We start from the raw sequence: 27,194 nt of genomic DNA, 5'->3' as shown, positions 1-27,194 counted from the left end.
CTAATTATGAATTCTGTAACATAGAAAATAAACTGAATACCAGCCGTGTAAGAAAACATCCAACTGTAACATCTTGTATGAAATGTTATATATAAATGTTTGTTTTAGACACAAAGCATCTGTTAGACACAGTGAATCTACTGCTTATGGTGTAAAGTGAAAAGCAGCTCTGACTCCTTCATCATTTCATACCAACAGTAAAACCCAAACCGACTGTGAGAGTGAATCCTCAGAGCTCCGTCTACACTGGAGACACCGTCACTCTGAGCTGTGAGCTGCAGTCGACTGGATGGGAGTTTCAGTGGTACAAAAATAATCAGTCCCAGAATCTGTACAGTGAAGAAGAGAACACACTTAAAGTGACAGTTGATAATGCAGGAGAAACAGAGTACAAGTGTCGAGCACGCAGGAGAAACTATTACTACTATAATGATCACTACTACGACTACTACGACACAGAGTACAGTGATCCTGTCAAGATTACAGTGAGAGGTATGTCATGATTTTCTCCTCTTTTCATCACAGGTTTGTTAGAAGGGGTAAGAGGGGTAAGCTTAATTATATAGCAACTTATTGGTATTCTGAAATGTTAAAAATAATTGGGAAATTATTATTATAATTATTATTATAAACACACACACTATAACTTTATGTATTCTGACATGTACAAATCAGGACAGGTGGTTCATGTGGTTTTGCTGTAACATAAACTACATTTTTTATATTTATTAATTAAAAGAGTGATTAAAAATAGAGTTTGGTGAGAAAACATCTGTAGAAAGAGTGACTGATGTGAAAATGACTTATAATGTAAGTAAGAACATTCACAGATATTTGGGACACGTCCCCACCAGACCACCAGAAGACAACACGGCACATATATCTTGTCTTATTCTTTACGCTACCATGTGGGGTTTTGTTCATGTCTTGTCTCCGCCCCTGTCCTGTCATTGGTTGTTGTTCTAATGTATCTGGATTATACTCACATGTTTTCAGTTTCACTCTTGATTTTTCTGTGTATTTAAGTCCATTTGTTCCTCCATGTCTTTGTCTTGCAGCTGTTGTTGTCCCTGTGTGTTTATTCTGCCTCAGCCTTGAGCTAGAGTTTGTTTTTGATTCATTTCTGTGTCACAGTTTTATAGTTTCTTTTTTTCTGTGTAAATAAATGAACTTCTACACTTGTATCTGCCTCCAGCCCCATAATGTGACAAGAACAGGAACTAACTTGTTTTGTAGACATTCCACAACAGTAAATGTACCTAGATATGGATGAAAAGTACAGAGTGTCATTCATTAATGAATTATATTGTAATCATTGACACATGCTGTTATAGGAAAATAACCTGTACTTCAGGGTGGAAACAGTAACTCAGCTTTTTAACACAGGCACATCACTCACTATTTTTCTACAACAGTGTTAGTGTTTTATTTCTTAATCTTAAAAGAAGACAAAAATACACAGTATACAGTAAATCTGAAACCAGAGACATGTAAGAGATTATCTTCACTTCATTACAGTCTAAACACAACATACTATATTGAATAGAATCTCCACAAATTGTTATGAAGTGTTAAAGGTTAAAAACAAAGTGTTTAATTTAGTTTAATTAAAAAACATGAAATGGTACAAAACCTGCTTCATGCTGTAATCTTAATAATAATTTTTCATTTCATTTGGAAACTGTTGGAAATTTGTGCAAATTATTTTCACAGCTGTTAATTTTCTGTACAAATAATTTTTCATTTCATAGAAACAGGAAAACCCAAACCGACTGTGAGAGTGAATCCTCAGAGCTCCGTCTACACTGGAGACACCGTCACTCTGAGCTGTGAGCTGCAGCAGGGGACTGGATGGAGGATTTACTGGTACAAAAATAATCAGTTACTGAATCTGAACAGTGAACAAGTGAAAACACTTGAATTGACAGTCAATAATGCAGGAGAAATAGAGTACAAGTGTTGGGCAAACAGGATAAACTACAACTACTACTACTACTACACAGAGTTCAGTGATCCTATCAAGATTACAGTGAGAGGTATGTCATGACTTTTTCCTCTACTTTGATCACAGGTTTGTTAGAAGGGTTAAGAAATAAATGTTGCTTAATTATACTCTAATTCTGTGTGATTTCTTTTTATTGTTATAAATAATATAATAATCTGGAACTACATACTGTATGTTTAAAAGTATTTCTCATGTGTGGATGTTGAGATCCAATACAAAAGTTTAAAAACATTTTATTTAACAAAATAAAGTATAGAGGTAAAGCTATAAGTTTATGTTTTCTGACATATAAAAGTCTTCAGGATGGAGGAGTTTATGTTTTGCAGTTTTGCTGTAACATGACAAGCTGTGTTTTTTTTATATTTATTTATTTTTAAAAAAGCGATTAAAATGAGAGACTTGGGAGGAAAAGACTTATAGTCACAGATATTGGGGACACGTCCCCACCAGACCATTAGAGAGCAACCCTGCAGATATATTTTGATCTGTTTCTGTTGTGTTTTTGTTTTCTTTGTTCTGTTGGTTTTGTCATTTTCTCATACATGTCTTGTCTCCGCCCCTGTCCTGTCATTGGTTGTTGTTCTTATGTATCTGGATTATACTCACCTGTTTTCAGTTTCATCCTTGATTCTCTGATCTAGTGTTTGTGAAAGTAAGATCAGATTAATGCAGCATTTATTTATTCATATGTATAAGGTAATTAAATTGTTCATAGAGGATTATTGTCATGATTTTCCTTGTGTCCCCCTGTATTTTGTGATGTCTCCACCTCTTGTCATTAGGTAATTCTCCTGGGTAACATACAGGACTCAGGAGATGGTTGAGGATCTTTGTGCAGGAGGATTTTATTTTAAAAGTCAGAGCAGGTGAACATTGTGGATGTAACCAAGTACAGTTACATTATACAGAGTGAACAGGAAATGTCTTCTAAACAGATACAGATATAAATAGGAGTGTTCTTTTTCTTTTTTTTTTGAGAAGACAGGAATATGAAAACTTCATGTTCAAATTCAAAATACAGATACAGAAATGTCTATTTACACCTAAAGAACACCCTAAAGCACTGTACAAGCATCATGTATAAGACCATGTGCTGGAATAATTTACTTACCAATAAGAGCATGACATGCAGACAGTGTGATAGAGCCAGACTAATACTCAGGTGACAGTGACATCTGGTGGTGAGGAGGCTTAATGTTCCCCTCTCTAAAATTAGTTGTAATTTTTTCAGTTTTTTTTTTTTTTTTATAAAAATTACAATAAACTGTAGTACTAGTAGCAGATAACTGTGAAAGATAAAATATTTCTATAATATCTCTGCTCATAATTCCTGTGCCTCAAAGCAGACTCACAAGGGTTGAATGCAAACAGGGCATTTTAAATAAAAATTAAAGATAAAAATACACACTGAATAAGAAACAGCTACACAAAAAAGTCTGTGGACTGAGAATGTGGGAGTGTTGATGGTTAATGGAAGTTGGAGTCTGTTGCAGCCATGAACTGAGGCCGTGATGTTACACTCTGTGACATCCTGTTAATCCTGCAAGCAAAATACCTGTAAATATATTTATAGTATAAAATAATTCATGATCCAGTTGTCACGGATCTGCGGGACTCTGTGATGTCACTACGCCCTAGTCACCTGAATGCCGCCGCCGCACCTGCTGGCAATTAGCCAGAATTTGTATTTTAAGGCCAAACTCGCCAGAATCAGCGGCGAGTATTAGCGTCTGTTTTCGAGTGTCACGTTATGCTTGATGCCAGCCTTTTTTCCTGCTTGTCTAAGTTTTGGTATTAGACGTGATTTCCTGAGTTGATTCCTTTGCCTTCAAGGACGTTTTTGTGTTCTGGCCACAAATAAATCTCCCTTTGAGTGCATACCTGACCCGTCTGGTTCCTTCCCCAGCTAACTAAGACAGAATACTCGCCCCAAACTGTAAGAAAGCAGTGGCCACTTACCTGGAGAATGTCAGTCCCACACGCCGGCGCACCTTCCCCACCGGACCCGCAGCCACCACAAGCTGGAACGCCACCTGCTCCCAACCCTTTCAGGGAATTGGCCATCTCGCTGCAGGAGACCATACAGGCCGCTGCGGCTCCTCCGGCTTGTCCCGTGGCCAAACCGGCGTTATATTCAGGGGAAGCATCGGAGTCTGCCGGATTCCTTATGCAGTGTCAGCTCTATTTCGAGGTGGTCCCTCAGCAGTTCTCCACTGACGGTGCAAAGATTGCGTTTATGCTCTCCTTACTTTCAGGGGAGGCTCGACGCTGGGCGGAGGCGTTATGGACATCTGAGAGTTCCACCCTTGCCTCCCTGGACAGCTTCAAGTCGCAATTCAAGGCAGTCTTCGGCGCGAGCGCGTCCGCCGCTTCGGTCCACAACGAGCTGTTTTCCCTGCGACAGGACAAGAGGACTGTCCGGGAGTATACGCTACGTTTCCGCTCGCTCGCGGCGTCTAGTGGGTGGAACGACACGGCGCTACTCGCGGCTTACCGGCGAGGCTTACGGCCCGAGGTCCGACGGCAGATGGCCATTTATGATGACTCCGCCAGCCTTGAAGCCTTCATGCTGAAGGCACAGAGTGTGGCACGACATCTCACCGCGGTCAGTGCTGAGGGACGCTATATGTCTGACACCTCACCCCAAGAGGACATTCCCGCATCGGAGCCTATGCAGATGGACGAATACCACCTCTCCACCAGCGAACGGCAACGCCGTGTTCTGCGTGGACTCTGCCTCTACTGCGGGGAGGCCGGGCATTCCATCCCTACCTGTCTCCGGTCCGGTCCCATCGCCCAGCGGTGAGTACTATCCAAATGAACTCCTTAATGTTTAACCCCCGGTACCATGAGGCTGCCCTGATTTCTGATTCTCGCCCTTATCGCCCTTAGTACAGTGCAAGTACTTTTCGACTCGGGAAACTTTATCTCCTCCCAGGTTCTGGTGGCCTGCCATATACCCCGACAGCCGAGTCCCAGGCATTACCAGATCACCATTATCCAAGGAAAGCCGCTGGGTCAGGGACTGGTGAAGTGGATCTCGCCCGAACTCATTCTCCGTATCGGGGTGCTGCATGAAGAGACCTTGCCATTCCTGGTGCTGGAGGATTCTCGGGTGGATATCGTGCTGGGACGCCCCTGGCTGGCTCTTCACCAACCAAACATCCGGTGGAGCGAAGGGAGCATCGACCAGTGGAGCAGCTAATGTCTACGGGCCTGTCTACGTGGCCTTCCAGTCACTAGACCTATGGAACTAGCCCTGGGATCGACCTCCATAGCCCCCAAAGCTGCCCTTCAGTGGATATCCCAACTGAATACCGGCACTTCAGGGACGTCTTCTGTAAGACCGCCGCCACTAAGCTACCTCCGCACCGGCCATGGGATTGCGCGATAGAGCTCCAGCCTGATGCCAAAATGCCCAAAGGACACATCTACCCTCTGTCTGTCCCGGAACATAAAGCGATGGAGGAGTACATTCAGGAAGCGTTACACCAAGGGTTTATACTCCCGTCTACCTCCCCGGCGGCGTCCAGTTTTTTCTTCGTGGCTAAGAAGGATGGGGGACTACGGCCCTGCATCGATTACAGGAAACTAAACGCCCAAACGATGAAGTTCACCTACCCCTTACCTCTGGTCCCTGCGGCACTTGAAGAACTTCGAGGATCACGCATCTTCACCAAGCTTGATCTCCGGAGCGCGTATAACCTGATCCGAATCCGCCATGGCAATGAATGGAAAACAGCTTTCATCACCCCTGCCGGACATTATGAATACCGTGTCATGCCCTACGGTCTCGCCAACGCCCCCTCAGTTTTCCAGAACTTCATGAATGAGATTCTTCGGGACATGCTACATCGCTTCGTAGTGGTGTACATAGATGACATCCTAATTTATTCCCCAAACCACGCTACACACATCCATCATGTCCGGCAGGTGCTCGCTCGTCTTCGACAACACCACCTCTTCCTTAAATTGGAGAAATGCGAATTTCATCAGCTCTCAATACATTTCCTGGGATATGTTATATCCGCCAACGGCATTCGGATGGATCAAGCCAAAGTACAAGCCGTGAGGGAGTGGCCAAAGCCGCAAACGGTCAAAGAATTACAACGCTTTCTGGGGTTCGCAAACTTTTACCGTCGCTTCGTGGCAGGTTACAGCCAGCACGCTGCCCCGCTTACTTCTCTTCTTCGAAACAGTCCTAAGAAACTTGACTGGACCGCCGAAGCCGGAGACGCCTTCCAAGATCTGTAAGCCGCTTTCTGTTCCGCACCCACCTTAACACACCCCGATCCCACTTACCCGTTCATAGTAGAGGTAGACGCCTCCCCCGTGGGGGTCGGAGCAGTGTTATTTCAGCGCGGGGGCGACCCCGCGGTACTCCGTCCATGCGCTTTCTTCTCAAAGAAGTTATCCCTGGCGGAGCAAAATTACGATATTGGGAATCGTGAACTACTGGCAATCAAATTAGCCCTAGAGGAATGGCGGCACTGGCTCGAGGGTGCTAAACATCCGTTTGAAGTGATCACTGATCATAAAAACCTCCAATACCTCCGAGAAGCCAAGCGAATAAATCCGCGTGTTGGGCTCTCTTCTTCACAAGGTTTCAATTTATGGTTACCTACCGCCCGGGGCATAAAAACGTCAAAGCAGATGCTCTGTCACGTGTCCACACCCCAGAGCAGAAATTAGAAGAATCAGAGCCCATATTACTGCCTGAGCTCTTCGTCAGTCCCATTCTATGGTCCCTTGATGACGAGATCCATGCCGCCACCTCGGAGGAACCTGCTCCGCCGGGAAGCCCGGAGGGGAAAATTTATGTGCCCGCATCCTGTCGTTTACGCTTGCTGGACTCGTTGCACTCCTCTCCGGGCTCTGGGCATCCGGGCAGACAGAGAACCCTCTCACTCCTGAGAAACAGGTATTGGTGGCCGAACATGGCGCGAGAAGTTGCACGTTTTGCGAAGGGATGCTCGGTCTGTGCCGTCATATGCACGCCATGCCGGTTGCCAGAGGGCAAGCTCATTCCACTCCCGATTCCTCATCAGCCCTGGTCCCATCTGGGAGTCGATTTCGTCACCGACTTGCCCTCATCCGAAAATTACACCACTATTCTCGTCGTGGTAGACCGGTTCTCCAAGGCGTGTAAACTTATCCCGCTCCGAGGTTTACCTATCGCCTTAGAGACGGCTGAAGCTCTCTTCCATCACATCTTCCGAAATTTTGGCATTCCAGAGGACATCGTATCAGACAGGGGACCCCAATTTACATCCAAGGTATGGCGAAGTTTCTTTAAGAAATTAAATGTATCAATCAGTCTACCTTCTGGTTATCATCCCCAGACAAACGGCCAGACCGAGCGCAAGGTCCAGGAGATCGGACGCTACCTGCGTGCCTACTGCCGAGATCACCAGAATACCTGGAGCCAATACCTGCCCTGGGCCGAGTACGCACAGAATTCACTTCGCCAGGACACTACAGGACTCACTCCGTTCCAGTGCGTGCTCGGTTACCAGCCACCTCTGTTCCCGTGGTCTGGAGAACCTTCAGAAATCCCCGCCATAGACTACTGGTTCAGAGAGAGTGAGAGGGTTTGGGAATCGGCACACACTCATCTGCACCGCGCCGTAAGCCGGCACAAACATCAGGCCGATACCCGCAGGCGGGAAGCACCGCTATACCAGGCAGGAGACAAGGCTTTCTGGCTTTCTACGCGCGATCTGCAGCTCAAACTTCCCTGTAGAAAGCTGAGCCCCCGATACATCGGACCTTTTACCATCCGACGCACCATAAATGAAGTGACATTTGAACTGGACCTGCCGGCACAATATCGGATCTCATCCTCTTTTCATGCATCACTTCTAAAACCCTATATTGACCTCATTCTCCCTTCCTCCACAGAGACGGCCGAATCGCAGCGACCAGAGGTGGTCGCAGACGACACAGTCTACCAGGTCCGGGAAATCCTCAACTCATGACGACTGGGCAGCCGACTCCAATACCTAGTCGACTGGGAAGGATACGGTCCGGAGGAGAGGTCGTGGGTGAATCGTGAAGACATCCTTGATCCCACGCTCCTCTCCGAATTCCATCAACGTCGACCGGACCGGCCCGCTCCCAGAGGCCGGGGGCGACCCCGTCGTCGAATCCGGACGTCTGGAGATGCCCGTGGGGAGGGGGGTACTGTCACGGATCTGCGGGTCTCTGTGACGTCACCACGCCCTAGTCACCTGAATGCCGCCGCCGCACCTGCTGGCAATTAGCCAGAATTTGTATTTAAAGGCCAAACTCGCCAGAATCAGCGGCGAGTATTAGCGTCTGTTTTCGAGTGTCACGTTATGCTTGATGCCAGCCTTTTTTCCTGCTTGTCTAAGTTTTGGTATTAGACGTGATTTCCTGAGTTGATTCCTTTGCCTTCAAGGACGTTTTTGTGTTCTGGCCACAAATAAATCTCCCTTTGAGTGCATACCTGACCCGTCTGGTTCCTTCCCCAGCTAACTAAGACACCAGTACACTGTCTCATTTCGCTGTTCTCACTTCCTAATCATTTACAGTACAGTCCTGTAAAAATAATAGTTTTTACTGCAAAATAAATACCACAAGTTTACAGAATTTTACAGTCATTTTCTAGTGATCTGCCTCCTTATATTCTTCATTTCCTCTCTCCTTTTGTTCTTATTTGCATGGCTCTTTTCTGTGTTTAAGGTGAATCTCCTCCAGTCTCTCTGATCATCAATCCCAGCAGAACTCAACACTTTACTAATGACTCTCTCTCACTGAGCTGTGAGGACCAGAGTAACTCTACTGGATGGACAGTGAGACGATACACACACAGTGAGAGAGTGTTAGATTGTTCACACTGGGGATCAGTTACAGGATCTACATGTAACATCAGCTTCCTCTCCACATCCTACACTGGAGTTTACTGGTGTGAGTCTGAATCTGGAGAAAACAGTAATCCTGTCAACATCACAGTGCATGGTGAGTCTTCATGTAGTGTGTTTAATGTTAAAGGAAAAGAAAAATGTTCTGAGAATGAGTACATGTATGCTAGTAGTAGATACTAGTTTTTAAATAAATATGAAATTGAATCAATATCCAATATTCATATATATCTGTACTGATGCAAACATAATTTAGTTGAATATTTTCTCATGAGCTAGTGTAGGCAGTTTTCTGCAGACTCCACAGGTTTAGAGGGTTTAAGTTATATGCAGATAAATTAGAGAACTTTTATTTATTGTCTACAGACACATCATAGTGTGTGGATTTCCTTGTTTGTGATTTTCTGTGTTCTAGATGGTGATGTGATCCTGGAGAGTCCTGTCCATCCTGTGACTGAGGGACATCCTCTGACTCTACGCTGTTTATATCACAACCCAAATCCCTCAAACCTCCGAGCTGATTTCTATAAAGATGGATCAGTTCTCCAGAACCAGACTACAGGAGAGATGATCATCCAAACTGTCTCAAAGTCAGATGAAGGTTTCTACCACTGTAAAGAACCAGAGAGAGGAGAGTCACCCAAAAGCTGGATCTCAGTCAGATGTGAGAAATAATTTAACTATTAATTTAAATACAACTGTGATTTTATGAGTTTTTGTAAGTTTCCATAAAACATGCTATGTTACACTTGTCCACACAGGAATAAATGAATTTATTTGTACTGCAGATTGAGCTAAAACATACAAACAGTTCAGCATGAATAAAACATTATTATTTTATTCTGCTCTAGGTCCATCAGGTGTAGAAGCTCCATTCTCAGTGCTCATGCTGATCTGTAGTGTGGTGACGGTCTCTCCATATCTGCTGGTGACCATCATTCTGCTGCTCATCTGTTACAGAGCTCGAGGTAAGAACTCTTTCAGTACATCTCACGTTTCACATGACAAGCATTATGACTTTAATTAGTGTGAAAAAAAACATTTTAGAAAGCTTTTGTCTCAATATTGTCATTTTAATTGCAAAAATCCACATTTGTTCTAAAATAATAATTACAAAAATCATTAAATCTATGTTAAGGACAATGTCAAATACAGTTTGGTTTCTTTTCTGGTATAAAAACATGGAATAAAGTTTGAAATGAAAGAAATGACTTTTTAAATTTCTTTAACAGCTCACACTGATGAAGACAGAATTGAGAATGCAGTCATAGCGGAGTGAGCAAAGTTCATCTATAAAAAGAGGATTCATTTTCCTGAAAATATAATTTTATAATTCTTTTCATTATTTTTTTATGGTTTTGTGTGGATTTTAAAATAATATTGATTTGATTTCATTTTAATGTCCTGTTCAGCATCTTATAGACACCCTCACTGTTCTGAATGGATTTGTTTAGTTAAAGCCTGTAAACCTCCTCATGAGGTGAAAGTTACTGTGTGTGTAATCTCCAATAAAGCTTACATCCCATTAATTCAGAACATTATTAAAAATGTAAAAATTAAGAAATATTTTTTAAAAGAATGTACCTAATGGTTCAAACAGGATTAGGTACAAGATGAAAACTAGCATTATTGAGAGGAAGTAAAGACTAGTATGTTTAGTGCTAGGACATGCACCAAGGAAGTTAAGCTTAATATGTATGCAATATAAAAACAAGTTTATTGACTGTTATCTGAAATATGGTGCTGAACTTATTAGTTCTACCTCTACTGTATTTGTACTGCTGTAGTTTTCTTTATGCAATTTTCTCTGGTTAAATAATGAGGAATAGACAATTTCACATTTCACTGTCATACTGTTTATGGTTATGTATGTGAGAAATAATGTATATATAAAGGTGAAGACCCTTTGAATGAGTTGTGAAAGCCTATTGCCATTTTAATATTTTATTTAGTAAAAGAGTCCACTGTGTGGATTTTCCTCCACAAACTTTTTCTCCAATCAGAGTTGTATCTGGACCTGCAGCACCTGTAGTGCACCTAACCCTGCCCTTAACCTTGTGTGTGTAAAATAAAGACCCCTGATACCAGTGTACAAACTCAGCCTTGGCTTGTTTATTGACCTGTACAGGTGTATCAGAAAGGTGGATGTAAATAACTAGACTGTCCCATTAGATTATTCCTATTATAGGATAGAGAAGTTATAATGTGCTGCACGTACGAGACACACACTGAGAGCACGTGAACTACAAAATAAAGAATTATCAAAGAGCTCCCTAACCTAGCTCAATGAAAACCAACAAGGGAAAAATCTGCTGGCTGTGTGATGAAGGAAAATGTGATATTCAGAGAGAAAACTATTTGTGGGCTCAACTAAAGCTCATCATGTTTCGTTCCCTACATCAGCTTACATTTAAAACTATTCTACAACAAATCACATGATAGATATCAGGTCTAATAAAATATTACAGGGATTTAAGGAAACTCTCACATGTAGTGATGTTTCATCCATGATCCAATCATTCTCCTTCACTTCCATGTACTGACTCATTATTTTATTCTCTTAAGTCTCGACTGTGTAAAACACATGACTGCTTCAGCAGATTGTTCCTGCTTTTTAAAGACTGCATTAGCGTGCAGGATGTGAAGGAGCAAATCATTGGTTGGATGCAGGCCCAGCTCCAGATACAAGATGAAGGGTGGGCCAAGTGATATTCCAAGTGGGCCGAGGGGGAAGGCAATATATATATATATTGCCTGTTATTGTCGTTATTGCTTCATAATTCAGCACGTTCATTAACCTCAATGGTAGCATATGAATAAGCGAATGAGCTGGTCACCTGTCTCAACAGATTAAAAAAAAAAAAACAGGCAGTTGAGAAGGTAATATATATATATACACTACCAGTCAAAAGTTTGGACACACCTTCAAATTCCATGGTCTTTCCTGATGTTTATTTCTTTCTACATTGTAAAACAATGCTGAAGGCGGCCGAAATACACAATAATGTCCTTTGAACAGTTGATATTGAGACATGTCTGCTACCGACGCTCTGTAAAGCCTTCATAACGGCTCTAATCTGAGGTGCTGTTAATTGGTGATTTCTGAGGCTGGTAACTCTAAATGAACTTCTCCTCTGCAGCAGAGGTCAGTTTTGGTCTTGCTTTACTGGGATGGTCTTCATGTGAGCCAGTTTCATCATGGTGCTTGATGGGTTTTGCAAATGCACTGGACAATACTGTTCTTGCAAGAACTATTCCAGAACACCTGACCTTCGTGTCTTAAAATAACAACTGACTGTTTTTTGTTGTCATTACATATGGATTACTTAAGTCCATGTGTGTGTTAAGTGTGTTATTTCATAGTTTTAAAATCTCCAGTATTGTTCTAGAATGTAGAAAATAAATCCTTAAACAAAAAACATTGAATTAAAAGGTGTGTCCAAACTTTTGACTGGTAGTGTGTATATATATATAAAAAACTGAATATTGCACAAATTTTGTGATTGGCTGTTATGTGGTGTGGGGCCAGGGTGGGTCAAGCTTCTGATAGGGTAGGCTTGACACACCCTGGCCCCACACCACATAACAGTCACTCTCTGAATATCACATTTTTAGTCTGGATTAAAACCATACAGCAGTTACCACTAGAGGGAGTCAAAGACATTTTAGTTTCACTTTTCAGTCACTGACCACCACATACTGAGTTACTGTAGCCTTCCTGTCAGCTCCAAGCAGTCTGACCATTCTCCTCTGACCTCTCTCACCAACAAGGCTTACTTTTTGTGTAATCTATATAGACTGGTGTGTGTGTGTCTGCGTTACTGCATGAGTGTATGCATTGTGCTGCTGCTACATGATTGGTTGATTTTGATAATTGCATGAATGAGAAAGTTTATAATAATAAATAAAGCAGACCGTGAGAAATGAATGTACATTTAGATATTTTGCCTGTTTACAACACTTACTCAGTGTGATATTCTGCAATAAAAATTATGTTAATCTTAATAACATGAAGCTTTATTGGTTTTATAGTGTGTCTGACTTGTACATAAATGAAATGTACATAAATAAATATAATATAGTAAGAAGGATATATTGAGTATGAATGTGTTCAGTCATGTGAAATGTAATTGTTGTAACAGTTTTTATTTGATTGTCCAATAGGAAGTTTCTCCTGTTATGATGGATCTGTTATGAGCCAATCAGAAAAGATTTGTGTAGGGAAGAGACTGGTGTGAGAATAATGTGCTCCAGAACTGTGTAGAGTGTTGAAAAGTGCTGAAATGAGTTAAAATAAGGATTTCTTTGAGAATATTTCCATGTATCCAGTTACTAAACCATAAGTAAAGACTTTAGACTCGTTGTTACGAGCGGACGTCATTAACTGGGACTCCAGGTCACTGGTGTTTAGTCAAGTAGCTTTTATTGTCATTTGAAGCACATACAGCTGGTACAGTACACAGTAACATGAAACAACGTTCCTCCAGGACCATGGTGCTACATAAAACACACAACTACAGGAGACAACACAGAACTAAGTTCACTACACAGACCTACACAGTACTACATAAAGTGCATGTGTGTAAACAGTGCAAGACAGTACAGTACAGTACAATAACTGACCAGGGACAGTGCAGCACTGACCACTACACAGTTTTGTAATGAATAAAGTGCAATAGTAAAATGCTGTGGATGTAAACACAATACACAGTTAACAGAAAAACAGATCATTGTGTTTTATTGTTGTAGCAGCAGTCTAAAAAGAAATGTGGGAACAGTGAAGGGAGTGTAATGATGTACAGTTCAGCAAGTGTGTGTGTGTGTGTGTGTGTGTGTGTGTGTGAAAACTGAAAGTTAACTCACACTGCAGTGAATAACAATTAATAAATAAACACCAATCCCTCTCTCTCTCACTGCTGCATGATTAAGGAGATCTGAAGCATGTTGTTTGATCGTCTCCTCGGCTGTGTCTTTGCTCCATTTCATTACTGCAGCTGCAAGAGAGGAAAAAGAAACAATTATATATTTCATAAATGTTAACAATAACAAACACAATTATGACGTTCAGAAACCTCTCTGAAGGTTAGATGAGTTTGTCGCCATGTAGCTGTGATCATTGTTTCTGTTCCATCTGTGATATCTGAGACTTGCATGTGGTCACGAATAAACTAGAAGCTGCATGCAATTCAGTGTCTGCTAGTGTCTTGTAATATTCTAATGCATAAACTTGTGATGCTGCTTTTAGATAAAATATATACTTGTTAATAAAAGTAACAGTAGATTACTGCATGTTTAATCATAACTTGTTTTAGATTAAACCAAAACCAGTGGCAGACATTAACATTTCCAATCCAGTCAGACAAAGAGCAGTTCAGAGTAGGAGCTTGTCACCTCTACTGTAGTCACACCAGTCTCACCAAGCAAGCCACTTTCAGGACAGTGGAGACTCCCGGCTGTCCTGAAACCAGGACTAGGGATGCCACAATACTCAATATTATATTGAACCGTTCGGTACGACCTCCACAGTTCAATACGTGTATGTGAACCGCGGTTTTTCGGTTTTTCCTTAAAACAATAATAACCATGTGGTTTATTACTCTCTGAACCACCTGTGTGTTTGCCTGTACTGTATGTCCCGCGAGTAAATATCCAATCAGTGAGTGCTAAAGTTAGGGGCGGTAACCATGCTAGCGATGCTGGTGTCAGATTTCACTCTAACCCTGGAGAGCGGTGAAGTGAGACAGAAACACGAGGAAGCAGTGCTGTCTTTAAAATCTGTGGTGTGGGGACATTTCGGATTTGTTGTGGACTATGATGCCGATGAAACAAAAATGCTAAACAAAAAAAATGACTGTGTTTAAGCACTGTTCCACACGAGTTACCTACTGACATGGAAATACCTCCAACATGACCACACATCTGCAGCTCCATCACCCAGAGATATCACTGTGTGGAAGCAGGATGGCAGAGCAGGTAACACAGGTACCCAAAAAGTAACAGTCCATATCTGATTCCTTCCAGCATTCAGACACAACTGGTTCCGAGAGACACAAAAAATAATTATAATATAATAACCGCTAAAGATTTGCAGCCGTTTTCTGTGATCGGTGATGTGGGCTATCAGCAACTTATTAAAGCGTTACACACTACCGACACGGACTTTTTTCCTGAACTCTATGAAAAAACGTGCAAAAAAAATCAAAACCAAATTGGCTAAAGCACAAGGCCTTGCTCTAATAACAGATACTTGGACCTCGCGGGTAACAGAGAGTTATCTCACCCTCACTGGTCATTACAGAGCGGATTGGGAAAAAAAGAGCGCGGTACTCCAAACCCGCCTGCTGTAATAAAGTCATACAAGCGCTAATTTTTATACCTCACTATTTTCAGTACACTATGAATTTGTACAAGTTGATTTTTGCATTTAAGTAAAATGAAGAGAATTGCAACTAAAAACAGTTTTTTTTTCTTCTCACCAAAGCAAAGAATAATGGGAAAAACAAAAAAAACTTTAATTTGCCAAGCCATCCGAACCGAACCAAAAACTGTGGTTAAAAACCGCGGTACGTATTGAACCGTGGGTTAACTGTATTGTTGGATCCCTAACCAGGACAACCAGGTGATCACAAACTACAAGACATCATCACCTGCCTGTGATAGTGACAACTCCTACCAGATGTGCTGAACAGCTTCTGTGCTCGGTTTGAGGTGCAGAACAACGTGAAGAGGACTTCAGGTGGAGAACTTCACCTGCTCACTCAACACCAGCTCCATCAGCAAGAAAGCCCAGCAGTGCTTCTACTTCCTGTGGAGGCTGAGGAAAGCCCATCTCCCTCCCTACACCCTGACTGTGTTCTACAGAGGGACCATAGAGAGCTTCGTCATGCACCGTCTCGGATCATAAGACCCAGCAGCACATAGTGAGGACAGCTGAGAGGATCATTGGAGTCTCTCTTCTCTCTATCACGGACATTTACCCTACACGCTGCATCTGCAAAGCCAACAGCATTGTGACTGACCACACACACCCCTCACACACACTCTTCACCCTCCTACTGTATGGAAAGAGGTACAGAAGCATTCGGACCCTCACAACCAGACTGTGTAACAGTTTCTTTCCTCAAGCCATCAGACTCATTAACACCCAGAACTGAACTCTCCCTCGCTCTCTCTCTCTCTCTCTCTCTCTCCCTCACACACGTGGTTCTCCTGTTACTGGTTTATTTGAAGACTTTTCCTCAAATCCAGCGTGAAAACTAAACACAGTATTAACAACAAAACACAAGCAACGTGAGGAACAGAAGCAATGGCAGTTTACAGACATAAAATACAGACAAATAAACAAATACCTCGTTGGCTGAATGCTGTGAGAAAGGGAAATAGTCTTTAAATCTTCTTTATGATAGTTTAAGTCCTTTTTATGACTAGAATAAAATTTATTTGCTAAAACCCTCCGGCTAAATCAGCATCTGCACGAGACCCGGAACCGAGGCTTCAAAATAAAAGTCCCGCAACATACAACAAACAAAACAATCTATAAAGGTATAAATAACAAACACAGCTTAACTTCAATTACAAAAGTGATTTTATAAAAATGTAAACAAAATACATAAACTGTATAAACAATATAAAGGCAGCAGATACACATCTATCCAACAGCTAGCTTTGTCCCATCATGGTAACTAGCTACCGTTAGCTAAACGCTGGTTTCAGTCAGAGTTAGCGTTAGGAGCTAACCGGGCATTACTTTAGAAAACTGCCATAGCAGAAGAAAATATTCCCAACTGTATCGGTGCCGTTAGCTCGTTTCTGCTTGATTTAACATGACCGTCATGTAGGACGGCTAACGTGCTAGCTAGCTAACCTGGCACCAACATTTGTAGCTAGCTAACATTAGCCCTAATGCTAGCTCGACGTGTTAGTTGCCTAGCGCTTAGTTATTTAGACAAAGCTTGTTCAGTCTCTTCTGCTAACGTTACAGTTGTGAGGATTTTCTTCTGCTGTGGCAGTTTTCAAAAGTAATGCCGGTGTTGTGTCCAACTCTGTTTGGGGATCTGTTTCCCCCTAGCCCCGCCCCCGGACATACTTTCTTCCTGAAGTCTACAATATAAAGCTAACACTAAGTACATTTATAATCGGAACTTAGTTGATCTTACCTTAAGTGTCTTCAACTATCTGGATGAGTTGTGACTTTTGTCTTGCTGTAACACGGTCCTGACAAGAGCAGAACATCACATGGACTACAAGCAGGAGACTCGAGCATGGAGGGGAACCGCCGTCTGATCTGAACTGCGCATGCGCGAGGGACGGCCATATACGGTAATACTACTTGCACATTTTCATAGGAGGATGGCATTGACTGGTTGCTTCTTTCGATTCAGTTTATGAAAGTTTCAGGATCAATTTGCCAAAACATCAAACAACTTGTACAATACACAATAACAACAATATGAACATTATGCTATGACATTATGTCATGTATTGAGGGATCAGAGCTGTTCTGGTGGTACAAGGGGGACATACACAGTATTAGGCAGGTGGTTTTAGTGTTGTGACTGATCAGTGTACATATGTTCATTCTCTCTCTCTCTCTCTCTCTCTCTCTCTCTCTCTCTCTCTGTACGCTCAGTCTATCAGCAAACAGGAAGTGGTAAGACTTTAACTCACACCACTGCTCTGTCAGTCAGTCAGTCATTAGAGGACAGGATGGAGCTCAGTCCACTCTCTGTGATACTCTGTGAGTAAATGTTCTCTTTGTGTCTTCATTAGAGTGAGTGGTGGGGTATAAAGTTGTTCATCTGCAGTCTGAATGTCCTGAGTGATGATCTTATTGTGTGATTAGGACATTGTGTGTACTTCAGCATGACTGTTCAGGTGGATCAGTGTCTCCATATCTGTTATGAGAAGGGTTTAGTTTCATGTGTAACTTCTCTCAGTAACTATGATAGCTAATGAGAGTAAATTAGTCTGTATTGTTGGAATCTGTACCTGGGGGTCGTCTTCTGGTGGTGTTTCCTGTATACAGAAAGGTTTTAACAAATTCATGTCAACATTAACTAGAAATTCTAAGTAAATGCCTTATAACCTACATTTCTATTTTTGTTACTATTATGGTCTGTGCAGGGAAACATCTCAGTACAGCAAGTTCACTCTAATACACATTAATACACAAAGAGCAGGGAAAGTGTTAGAGGCCTGTGTGCAGAGAGCAAATTCAGCTGCGAAGAAACGGATGTGTGAAAAAAGGGGGGGGGTGAAGATGGACGTGTGAAAACAATAACTAGCTTTTTAACTGTTGATAATGTTGGTAAATTTAACTAAACATTGTTAACTCTTTTAAACCAAAAGTTGTCCAAACTGAAAAACAGAGAAACTCTCTCACAACCTACAGTAACATTTTTGTTACTATTATGGTCTGTTCTGCAAGCATCTTAGTGCAATAAGTTCATTCTGATACACAATAACACCAACACAACTATTGTCTAGTTTTATTTACTTATTTACTTACTGTATCAAATCTATCAAATAATTATGCAGAAATAAACCCTTCTCATTAGCCTTGTACACTGACACACACAGAGCACAGTGACAGTTTTAGAGAACTGAGAACAGAGACAATTTGTCATTTGTGGTTTAGGTTCTTTTTTTAATTCTGAGCTGTGTGATCAGCAGTGAAGAACGGGAGGAGTTGTGAAACTGGATGTGTTAAAGTAATAACTGTCTTTTCAAGCTATTTGCACATTGCATGCATTCAATTTGTTGATGCAAAATTCTAAACCTACCTCCTGCATCATCCAGTAAACATCAAGATGCGTTAGACCAGATGTCCAGTTTTCAAATGGTCAGTTTGGGTGAGCTTGTGTCCACTCTGGGCTTGGATTCCTTTTCTCATCTGACAGGAGTGATCACCTGCTGTTGTGGTCTATCCGAATCAGTTACATTTTATTTGCATAGTGCTTTTAACAATGGAAATCATTTCAAAGCAACTTTACTGAGTATAAGAAATGTACAACAAAAAGTTCAAGATTTAATATTAGATTTATATTTACATTTATTTGTATTTATCCCTAATAATCAAGCCTGAGGAAACTATGGCAATAAGTTGATATGTCTTTGGGAGTTCATTATAGATTTAACACCAACTCCTCCATGCCAGAGCTTTGAAATGCTCAATGATCGAGACACAGCATATGTAGTGTGTTATTTTTTGTTTTGATTAAGAAGTTGTTATCCTCTAAGTCCTCATGGGCTTGGCTAATTCAAGTCGCATCTTCATGAAGCGGAACACAACTGGAGGTGGCACAATCGCTAAATGCCTCGGGATGGGTAGAAAAAGAGCAGCAAGTGGAGAGGAATTAGCGTAGCTGCTGTCTATAATATTATCAAGCACTAGATGATGATGTGCATTTGATCAGATGTACTGGAGCACAAGGTTATGGGATGAATTATGTGTATGCCTGGCTAGAGAGATATGTCTTTAATCTACGTTTGAACTGGGAGACTGTGTCTGAGCCCTGAACACTGTCAGGAAGGCTATTCCAAAGTTTAGGAGCTAAATATGAAAACGCTCTACCACCTTTAGTGGACTTTGGTATTCTGGGAACTGCCAGAAATCCAGAGTTTTGTGATCTTAGAGAGCATGATGGATTGTAGCACTTCAGAAGACTGGTTAGATACATGGGAGCTAAACCATTTTGAGCCTTTTAAGTAAATAGCAAGTTGGTAATCTATTTTAAACTTGAGGTAGCCGTTAAAGGAATGATAAATTTTGGATTATATCATCATATGTTCCTGACCTGGTGAGAAAACGCGGCTGTAATTTGGATGAACTGTACACTGTGAGACTGTGAGAACAGTCACTGTGAAACTGACTAAGTGTACTGACCTCAGCTAAACTACAGGCAATCTTGGGTGGAGAGGTAAATTTGAAAATGTCCTGCAATGACTCCAGTCTATTGGCCTCATGCATGAGAGTGGTGTATAACTCGCTAAATGACCCCTGGTTGACTGGTTTAGCAAGGAGCACATGAATTGTGCATTGCTAGCAGGAAATGCTTGAGATGAAATGAGAACGATGCCAACTGGACAAATCAGCAGAGTTTACAGGCATCAAGCTTCAGTCTTTTTCAGCAGATTGGTGAGATCTGACCTTTCATCCAGTGACTGAACTTCTTACACACAGTCCACTTCATCAGCATGAACTCATAAACTATGAGCTTGAAATTTGGTTAAGGAATCTGACCACAGCGGAGTCAGTTGGAGACAAAATGAATATTCAGCATGAAAAGAATTCAGAACATAGCTACTAGCCAAATTATTAGGAACACTATTTATCACTTGAACATTATCCTATTTCTATTACAGGGTATATTATTCTATTAGTATACAATTACTGTAATGTCCCCAAACCCATCCACATTCATGCTGTAAATTTTGGATTGTTCCACATCCCAAAGGTTGTGATCGGATTCAGGTCTGGTAACTGAGGAGGTCACCGAAATATCCTAAACTCACAGTCTTATTCATGGCACTTTGAGAGAACTTTGTGCTTTGTTATATGGTACAGTATAATGCTGTCATTATGTTAGTTGAATTAGCCATTATAAGTTGGTAAAATTTGTCCATAAATGGACCACACTTCAAACAATGCTTGACTGGTATTAGAGGATGAATTGAGTAAAAGAAAACACCAGCAGGAGCCTGAACTGTTCACATAAGACAGGTTGGTGTCATGGATACATGCTGTTGTCACTAAATTCTGATCATCTACATCATGGAAGAGAAACTGTGCTTCATCAGACAAGGCATGCTTTTTTTTCCATCAGCCGCTTAGACATGCTCATAGTGAACCATTACCATTGCAGTGCAGGTTTAAGATTTAAGGTTTAAGAACTAAATTAACTTGTAATTAACTGAGTTTTAAAAAAGTAAATAAATGATGCTATTAGTTTCAACTGCAGTGCTACAAAGGATTAAATACTATATTATAATTAATTATAGGAAATACAATATTACAGATTATGTATTAGGAAATGTCTCCTTCATGGTGCAGTTCAGGTGGGCAGGACTGTACCAAAAGAGGAGACAAACAGGGGAGTGGAACCACTTCTAAATGAGAAAATGGACCAGAATCTCTTACTCCAATAAAAGTGTACAGACCTTTAATGAAATTAAACTTTTCACACAAAACAGCCTGAACAATGAACAATTAAAAAGTAAAGAAATTAAACCCTGTCTCTTTTATCAATTTTATTAAGTGAACCACTGCTTTATCTTCATGAAAATAAAACCTCCACCAGTCTGATCACACTTCTCTATTCTCTCTTTCCACACTGCAAAAAAATGTAAGAAAATCACTCAAAAATAGAAGTGAGATACTTCCTTCCTCTCTCTCTCTCTCTCTCTCTCTCTCTCTCTCTCTCTCTCTCTCTTTAAGATCTAAGATTATTACAGTTAATAATAATAAGAATTGGTGCATATTTAGTTGCTTTGTGCAATAAAATAAAACAAACACCTTCATGAGCAGAATAGTGACGTTTTTCTAAATCATTGTTGTTTTTGTTTATTTATTATTTAAAGAGTTAAAATGTATTTCTTACAGAAGGTAGTTTAGATTTCCTGTATAAGATTTAATCTTGTGGGTTCTGTGTGTCTAAAATGTTCTGTTTTCTTTAATAGACTGAATATTTTCCATATTTACATCATGTTCTGTTTCTGTTCCCTTTTCAGTGCTGATTTCACTTATACCAGTGTCCCAGGCTCAAGGTGATTTATATATAGTTTATACTTTATATTGTCTGCAGATTTGATTTGTTTTGATGCTGAGAAGTTTGTGCACAATTTATTCATTTGTTCCTTATTTATTAATGCAGTTTTTATAGCTGTAATCAGAGGATGGCTGCAACATCAGATTTGAATAAATAGTTTTACACTCAAATAGGTTCAAGCTGCTTAAAAGTCTTAACATATTAAATATAAAACAGCACAAGTTTAATTACATTACTAAATAAAATGCTCCATGATGCCCCTGATTTCTTAATATTAAGCTGGTTACACATATCAGTATCAACAAGTAACAAAAACATGTACTCATACTCACTCTAAACATGATATTAGTAGTGTAGACTTGGGAATGACTTTATGTAAGGTTTATTAACAACAGAATGTTTTATAGGGAGTCCTAAAGCTGTGGTGTCCATAAAGCCTGATACACATGTGTTCATTGGAGAGACTGTTACTCTCAGATGTGACATACAGGGAGGAGGAGACACTCAGTGGACGTACAGCTGGATGAAAAATAATTACGGACTCTATATAGATGGAAGTAAGAGAGCCTACGCAATGCAGGAGTTCATAATCTGGTCTGTTGAAGACTCTGACAGTGGTACCTACACCTGCACAGGACACGGAAGATACTCTCAGATCAGTGGTTCTGTTACACTGACTGTATCAGGTGAGTCTGTGGGTGTTTTTATTTCTTATTTAATGTTAACATTATTTTTTAGGGTTCAGATTTTGAGCTGTCAGTAACTGAGTCCCTGTTTCTTTAATGTTGACTTTCACTTCCCTGTCTAGTAGACACCAATTTCTTTCACAAGAATCATCATGTCTCTTTTCAGTAGCATCTGGGTTTTATAGTAAGTTTACAGTATAATTGTGGTGAGTCAGTCTGATTAATGGAACACAGTGAACATTAAGAAAGAAGGCAGTAAATCTCACCTTGTGTTGGTTCTGTCATTATCTGATTTATTATAAGATAATTTGAGGCATCAGCATCATCCACATCAGTCTCTGTCTCATCACCTGAGGTAGAAATCCCTCACAGCATTTAAATACGAGTCTCATTATCTTCTCTTCACTTGACTGATGTCTGTTCACACAAACACTGCTGGGGAAATAATCCCTGATTCACTTCTGTTCTGTTGGCTAAATTTCTAGTTAGTAATATCTTTGTATTAGTTTATTTAAATTTTTTATAACTGAATCTGCTGTCATCTGTATAAAATGTGTGAGCACTCCTCCCTGTTTTAATGAGGAACTGATGCACAGGAACATCACAAACATTTTGATCACCGTTATCTGACTACAAACTGAATTCATTAGGGCTATGTCTGTTTCTATGTAACTGTCCAAAATTTGTATCAAATATTTAAAAAGCAGACTTAGCTGGAGAGATTCTAGATGTCTTCAGACCTGTCTTTTTCTGCTGTGTTTGATGAAATGGCTCTGTACACAACAAGGCAAGACTAGAAAGTATTCTTTTAGAAATGAGAAATGTCAAAGCACATTACTCGAAGAAAAAAAAAGAATTTCTTTGTCACAACCTGATAGTTGATCATGTTTGGCTGTTTTCTGGAATCCATTTGTAAAAACTTCAAATGAATCTTTCTATTCAGCCTCACATATGTTCATTAACTAGCATATTTATAGAAATAGTTACATTTTAAAAAAAAAAGTCAGATTGAACAATAAACCTTCCAATATTTGAGCTGTCTTGTGTAGTGACCCTCTAAAGGGAGATAAATAACAAACTCTCAGCTGTGTGTCTCTTCTGTGTCTTTAAGGCAAATAAAAACGTTCTCTATCAAGGCTTTACAGTATGAAGACATGTTTTTGTTCATTTTTAAGAAAATTCAGACATGTTCAGATGTTGGTGAAGGATTTGTACAGGATCCATAAAATAACAATCTAAAATCAGTAAATACAGTGTTTCTACACTTCAATCTAATTATGAATTCTGTAACATAGAAAATAAACTGAATACCAGCCGTGTAAGAAAACATCCAACTGTAACATCTTGTATGAAATATTAAATATAAATGTTTGTTTTAGACTCAAAGCATCTGTTAGACACAGTGAATCTACTGCTTATGTTGTAAAGTGAAAAGCAGCTCTGACTCCTTCATCATTTCATACCAACAGAAAAACCCAAACTGACTGTGAGAGTGAATCCTCAGAGCTCCGTCTACACTGGAGACACCGTCACTCTGAGCTGTGAGCTGCAGTCGACTGGATGGGAGTTTCAGTGGTACAAAAATAATCAGTTACAGAATCTGTACAGTGAAGAAGAGAACACACTTAAAGTGACAGTCGATAATGCAGGAGAAACAGAGTACACGTGTCAAGCACGCAGGAGAAACTATTACTACTATAATGGTCACTACTACGACTACTACGACACAGAGTACAGTGATCCTGTCAAGATTACAGTGAGAGGTATGTCATGATTTTCTCCTCTTTTCATCACAGGTTTGTTAGAAGGGGTAAGAGGGGTAAGCTTAATTATATAGCAACTTATTGGTATTCTGAAATGTTAAAAATAATTGGGAAATTATTATTATAATTATAATTATTATTATAAACACACACACACTATAACTTTATGTATTCTGACATGTACAAATCTTCAGGACAGGTGGTTCATGTGGTTTTGCTGTAACATAAGTTACATTTTTTATATTTATTAATTAAAAGAGTGATTAAAAATAGAGTTTGGTGAGAAAACATCTGTAGAAGGAGTGACTGGTGTGAAAATGACTTAATAATAATGTAAGTAAGAACATTCACAGATATTTGGGACACGTCCCCACCAGACCACCAGAAGACAACACGGCACATATATTTTGAACTGTTTCTCTTGTCTTATTCTTTACGCTACCATGTGGGGTTTTGTTCATGTCTTGTCTCCGCCCCTGTCCTGTCATTGGTTGTTGTTCTAACGTATCTAGATTATACTCACATGTTTTCAGTTTCACCCTTGATTTGTCTGTGTATTTAAGCCCATTTGTTTTTACCACATCTTTCTCTTGCAATTGTTGTTGTCCCTGTGTGTTTATTCCACCTCAGCTTTAATATAGAGTTTGTTTTTGATTCATTTCTGTGTCACAGTTTTATAGTTTCTTTTTTTCTGTGTAAATAAATGAACTTCTACACTTGTATCTGCCTCCAGCCCCATAATGTGACAAGAACAGGAACTAACTTGTTTTGTAGACATTCCACAACAGTAAATGTACCTAGATATGGATGAAAAGTACAGAGTGTCATTCATTAATGAATTATATTGTAATCATTGACACATGCTGTTATAGGAAAATAACCTGTACTTCAGGGTGGAAACAGTAACTCAGCTTTTTAACACAGGCACATCACTCAGTATTTTTCTACAACAGTGTTAGTGTTTTATTTCTTAATCTTAAAAGAAGACAAAAATACACAGTATACAGTAAATCTGAAACCAGAGACATGTAAGAGATTATCTTCACTTCATTACAGTCTAAACACAACATACTATATTGAATAGAATCTCCACAAGTTGTTATGAAGTGTTAAAGGTTAAAAACAAAGTGTTTAATTTAGTGTAATTAAAAAAACATGAAATGGTACAAAACCTGCTTCATGCTGTAATCTTAATAATAATTTTTCATTTCATTTGGAAACTGTTGGAAATTTGTGCAAATTATTTTCACAGCTGTTTATTTTCTGTACAAATAATTTTTCATTTCATACCAACAGGAAAACCCAAACCGACTGTGAGAGTGAATCCTCAGAGCTCCGTCTACACTGGAGACACCGTCACTCTGAGCTGTGAGCTGCAGCAGGAGACTGGATGGAGGATTTACTGGTACAAAAATAATCAGTTACTGAATCTGAACAGTGAACAAGTGAAAACACTTAAAGTGACAGTCAATAATGCAGGAGAAACAGAGTACAAGTGTTGGGCAAACAGGATAAACAACAACGTCTACTACTACTTCACAGAGTTCAGTGATCCTATCAAGATTACAGTGAGAGGTATGTCATGACTTTTTCCTCTACTTTGATCACAGGTTTGTTAGAAGGGTTAAGAAATAAATGTTGCTTAATTATATTGTAATTCTGTGTGATTTCTTTTTATTGTTATAAATAATATAATAATCTGGAACTACATGTGTTTAAAAGTATTTCTCATGTGTTGATGTTGAGATCCAATACAAAAGTTTACAAACATTTTATTTAACAAAATAAAGTATAGAGGTAAAGCTATAAGTTTATGTTTTCTGACATATAAAAGTCTTCAGGATGGAGGAGTTTATGTTTTGCAGTTTTGCTGTAACATGACAAGCTGTGTTTTTTTTATATTTATTTATTTTTAAAAAAGTGATTAAAATGAGAGACTGGAGAGGAAAAGACTTATAGTCACAGATATTTGGGACACGTCCCCACCAGACCATTAGAGAGCAACCCTGCAGATATATTTTGATCTGTTTCTGTTGTGTTTTTGTTTTCTTTGTTCTGTTGGTTTTGTCATTTTCTCATACATGTCTTGTCTCCGCCCCTGTCCTGTCATTGGTTGTTGTTCTTATGTATCTGGATTATACTCACCTGTTTTCAGTTTCATCCTTGATTCTCTGATCTAGTGTTTGTGAATGTAAGATCAGATTAATGCAGCATTTATTTATTCATATGTATAAGGTAATTAAATTGTTCGTAGAGGATTATTGTCGTGATTTTCCTTGTGTCCCCCTGTATTTTGTGATGTCTCCACCTCTTGTCATTAGGTAATTCTCCTGGGTAACACAGGACTCAGGAGATGGTTGAGGATCTTTGTGCAGGAGGATTTTATTTTATAAGTCAGAGCAGGTGAACCTTGTGCTAGATTAATTTACTTTTTATCAATTTAATTTTCATTTACTAATTTAATTGACAAGCAGATGGTGTGATAGAGTGAGACTAATACTCAGGATACAGTGACATCTGGTGGTGAGGAGGTATAATACCATTACTGTGAAACGTACTGTAAATCTTCAGTTATTTGTAAACTTCAGTTATCTTCAGTTATTTGAATTACAATAAACTGTGCTACTAGCAGCAGATAACTGTGAAACATAAAACGTACTATAATATCTTTGCCTATAATTTACATTTCTGGCATTTGGAACATTTTAAACAACTGGGTAGTTGTGGATTAAGGGCCTTGCTCAAGGGCCCAGCAGAAGCAACTTGGTAGACCTGAGATTTGAACTCGCAACCTTACAATCAGTAGTCCAACACCTTCTCCACTAAGCTACAACATCTCAAAAGTTCCTGTATCACAAAGCAGACTCACAGGGATTGGATACAAACACAGGGAATTTTTAATAACAAAAGTCACAGAAAAATGCAGAATGCTTAAAAGATGGGGAAAAAACACAGTATCCAGTACATTCAAAATCAGAAGTCTCCAGTGTGTGAGAAATGTAAGAACTTTTCTTCACCTCACTATAGTCACAACATAAACACAACATACTACATAGAATAGAACAATAACTTCTTTATCTCCAGTATTT

The 27,194-nt window shown here is 39.8% G+C and overlaps 1 protein-coding gene across 6 annotated transcripts in view; it reads left to right on the top strand.

The window, feature by feature from the left end:
• Window positions 1–27,194, top strand: part of LOC131356740 (carcinoembryonic antigen-related cell adhesion molecule 5-like) — a 46,232-nt gene that overhangs the window by 6,010 nt on the left and 13,028 nt on the right. For 3 of the 6 annotated variants that reach the window (XM_058395926.1, XM_058395930.1, XM_058395924.1), the window contains 3 exons: window positions 199–492; window positions 1,752–2,036; window positions 25,402–25,680. In XM_058395926.1, the coding sequence (XP_058251909.1) occupies window positions 199–492; window positions 1,752–2,036; window positions 25,402–25,680 (858 nt within the window). Of the gene's footprint in view, window positions 1–198; window positions 493–1,751; window positions 2,037–17,541; window positions 17,627–21,618; window positions 21,655–22,063; window positions 22,343–23,811; window positions 24,106–25,401; window positions 25,681–27,194 lie in introns of those variants that run through there. The other 3 variants (XM_058395927.1, XM_058395929.1, XM_058395925.1) reach the window with 3 other exon arrangements.

This window comes from Hemibagrus wyckioides, linkage group LG07 (genome assembly GCF_019097595.1).
Source record: "Hemibagrus wyckioides isolate EC202008001 linkage group LG07, SWU_Hwy_1.0, whole genome shotgun sequence".
Taxonomy (NCBI): domain Eukaryota; kingdom Metazoa; phylum Chordata; class Actinopteri; order Siluriformes; family Bagridae; genus Hemibagrus; species Hemibagrus wyckioides.
Note: the sequence above shows the minus strand (reverse complement) of the source record. Positions and strands in the feature narration are given on the sequence as shown.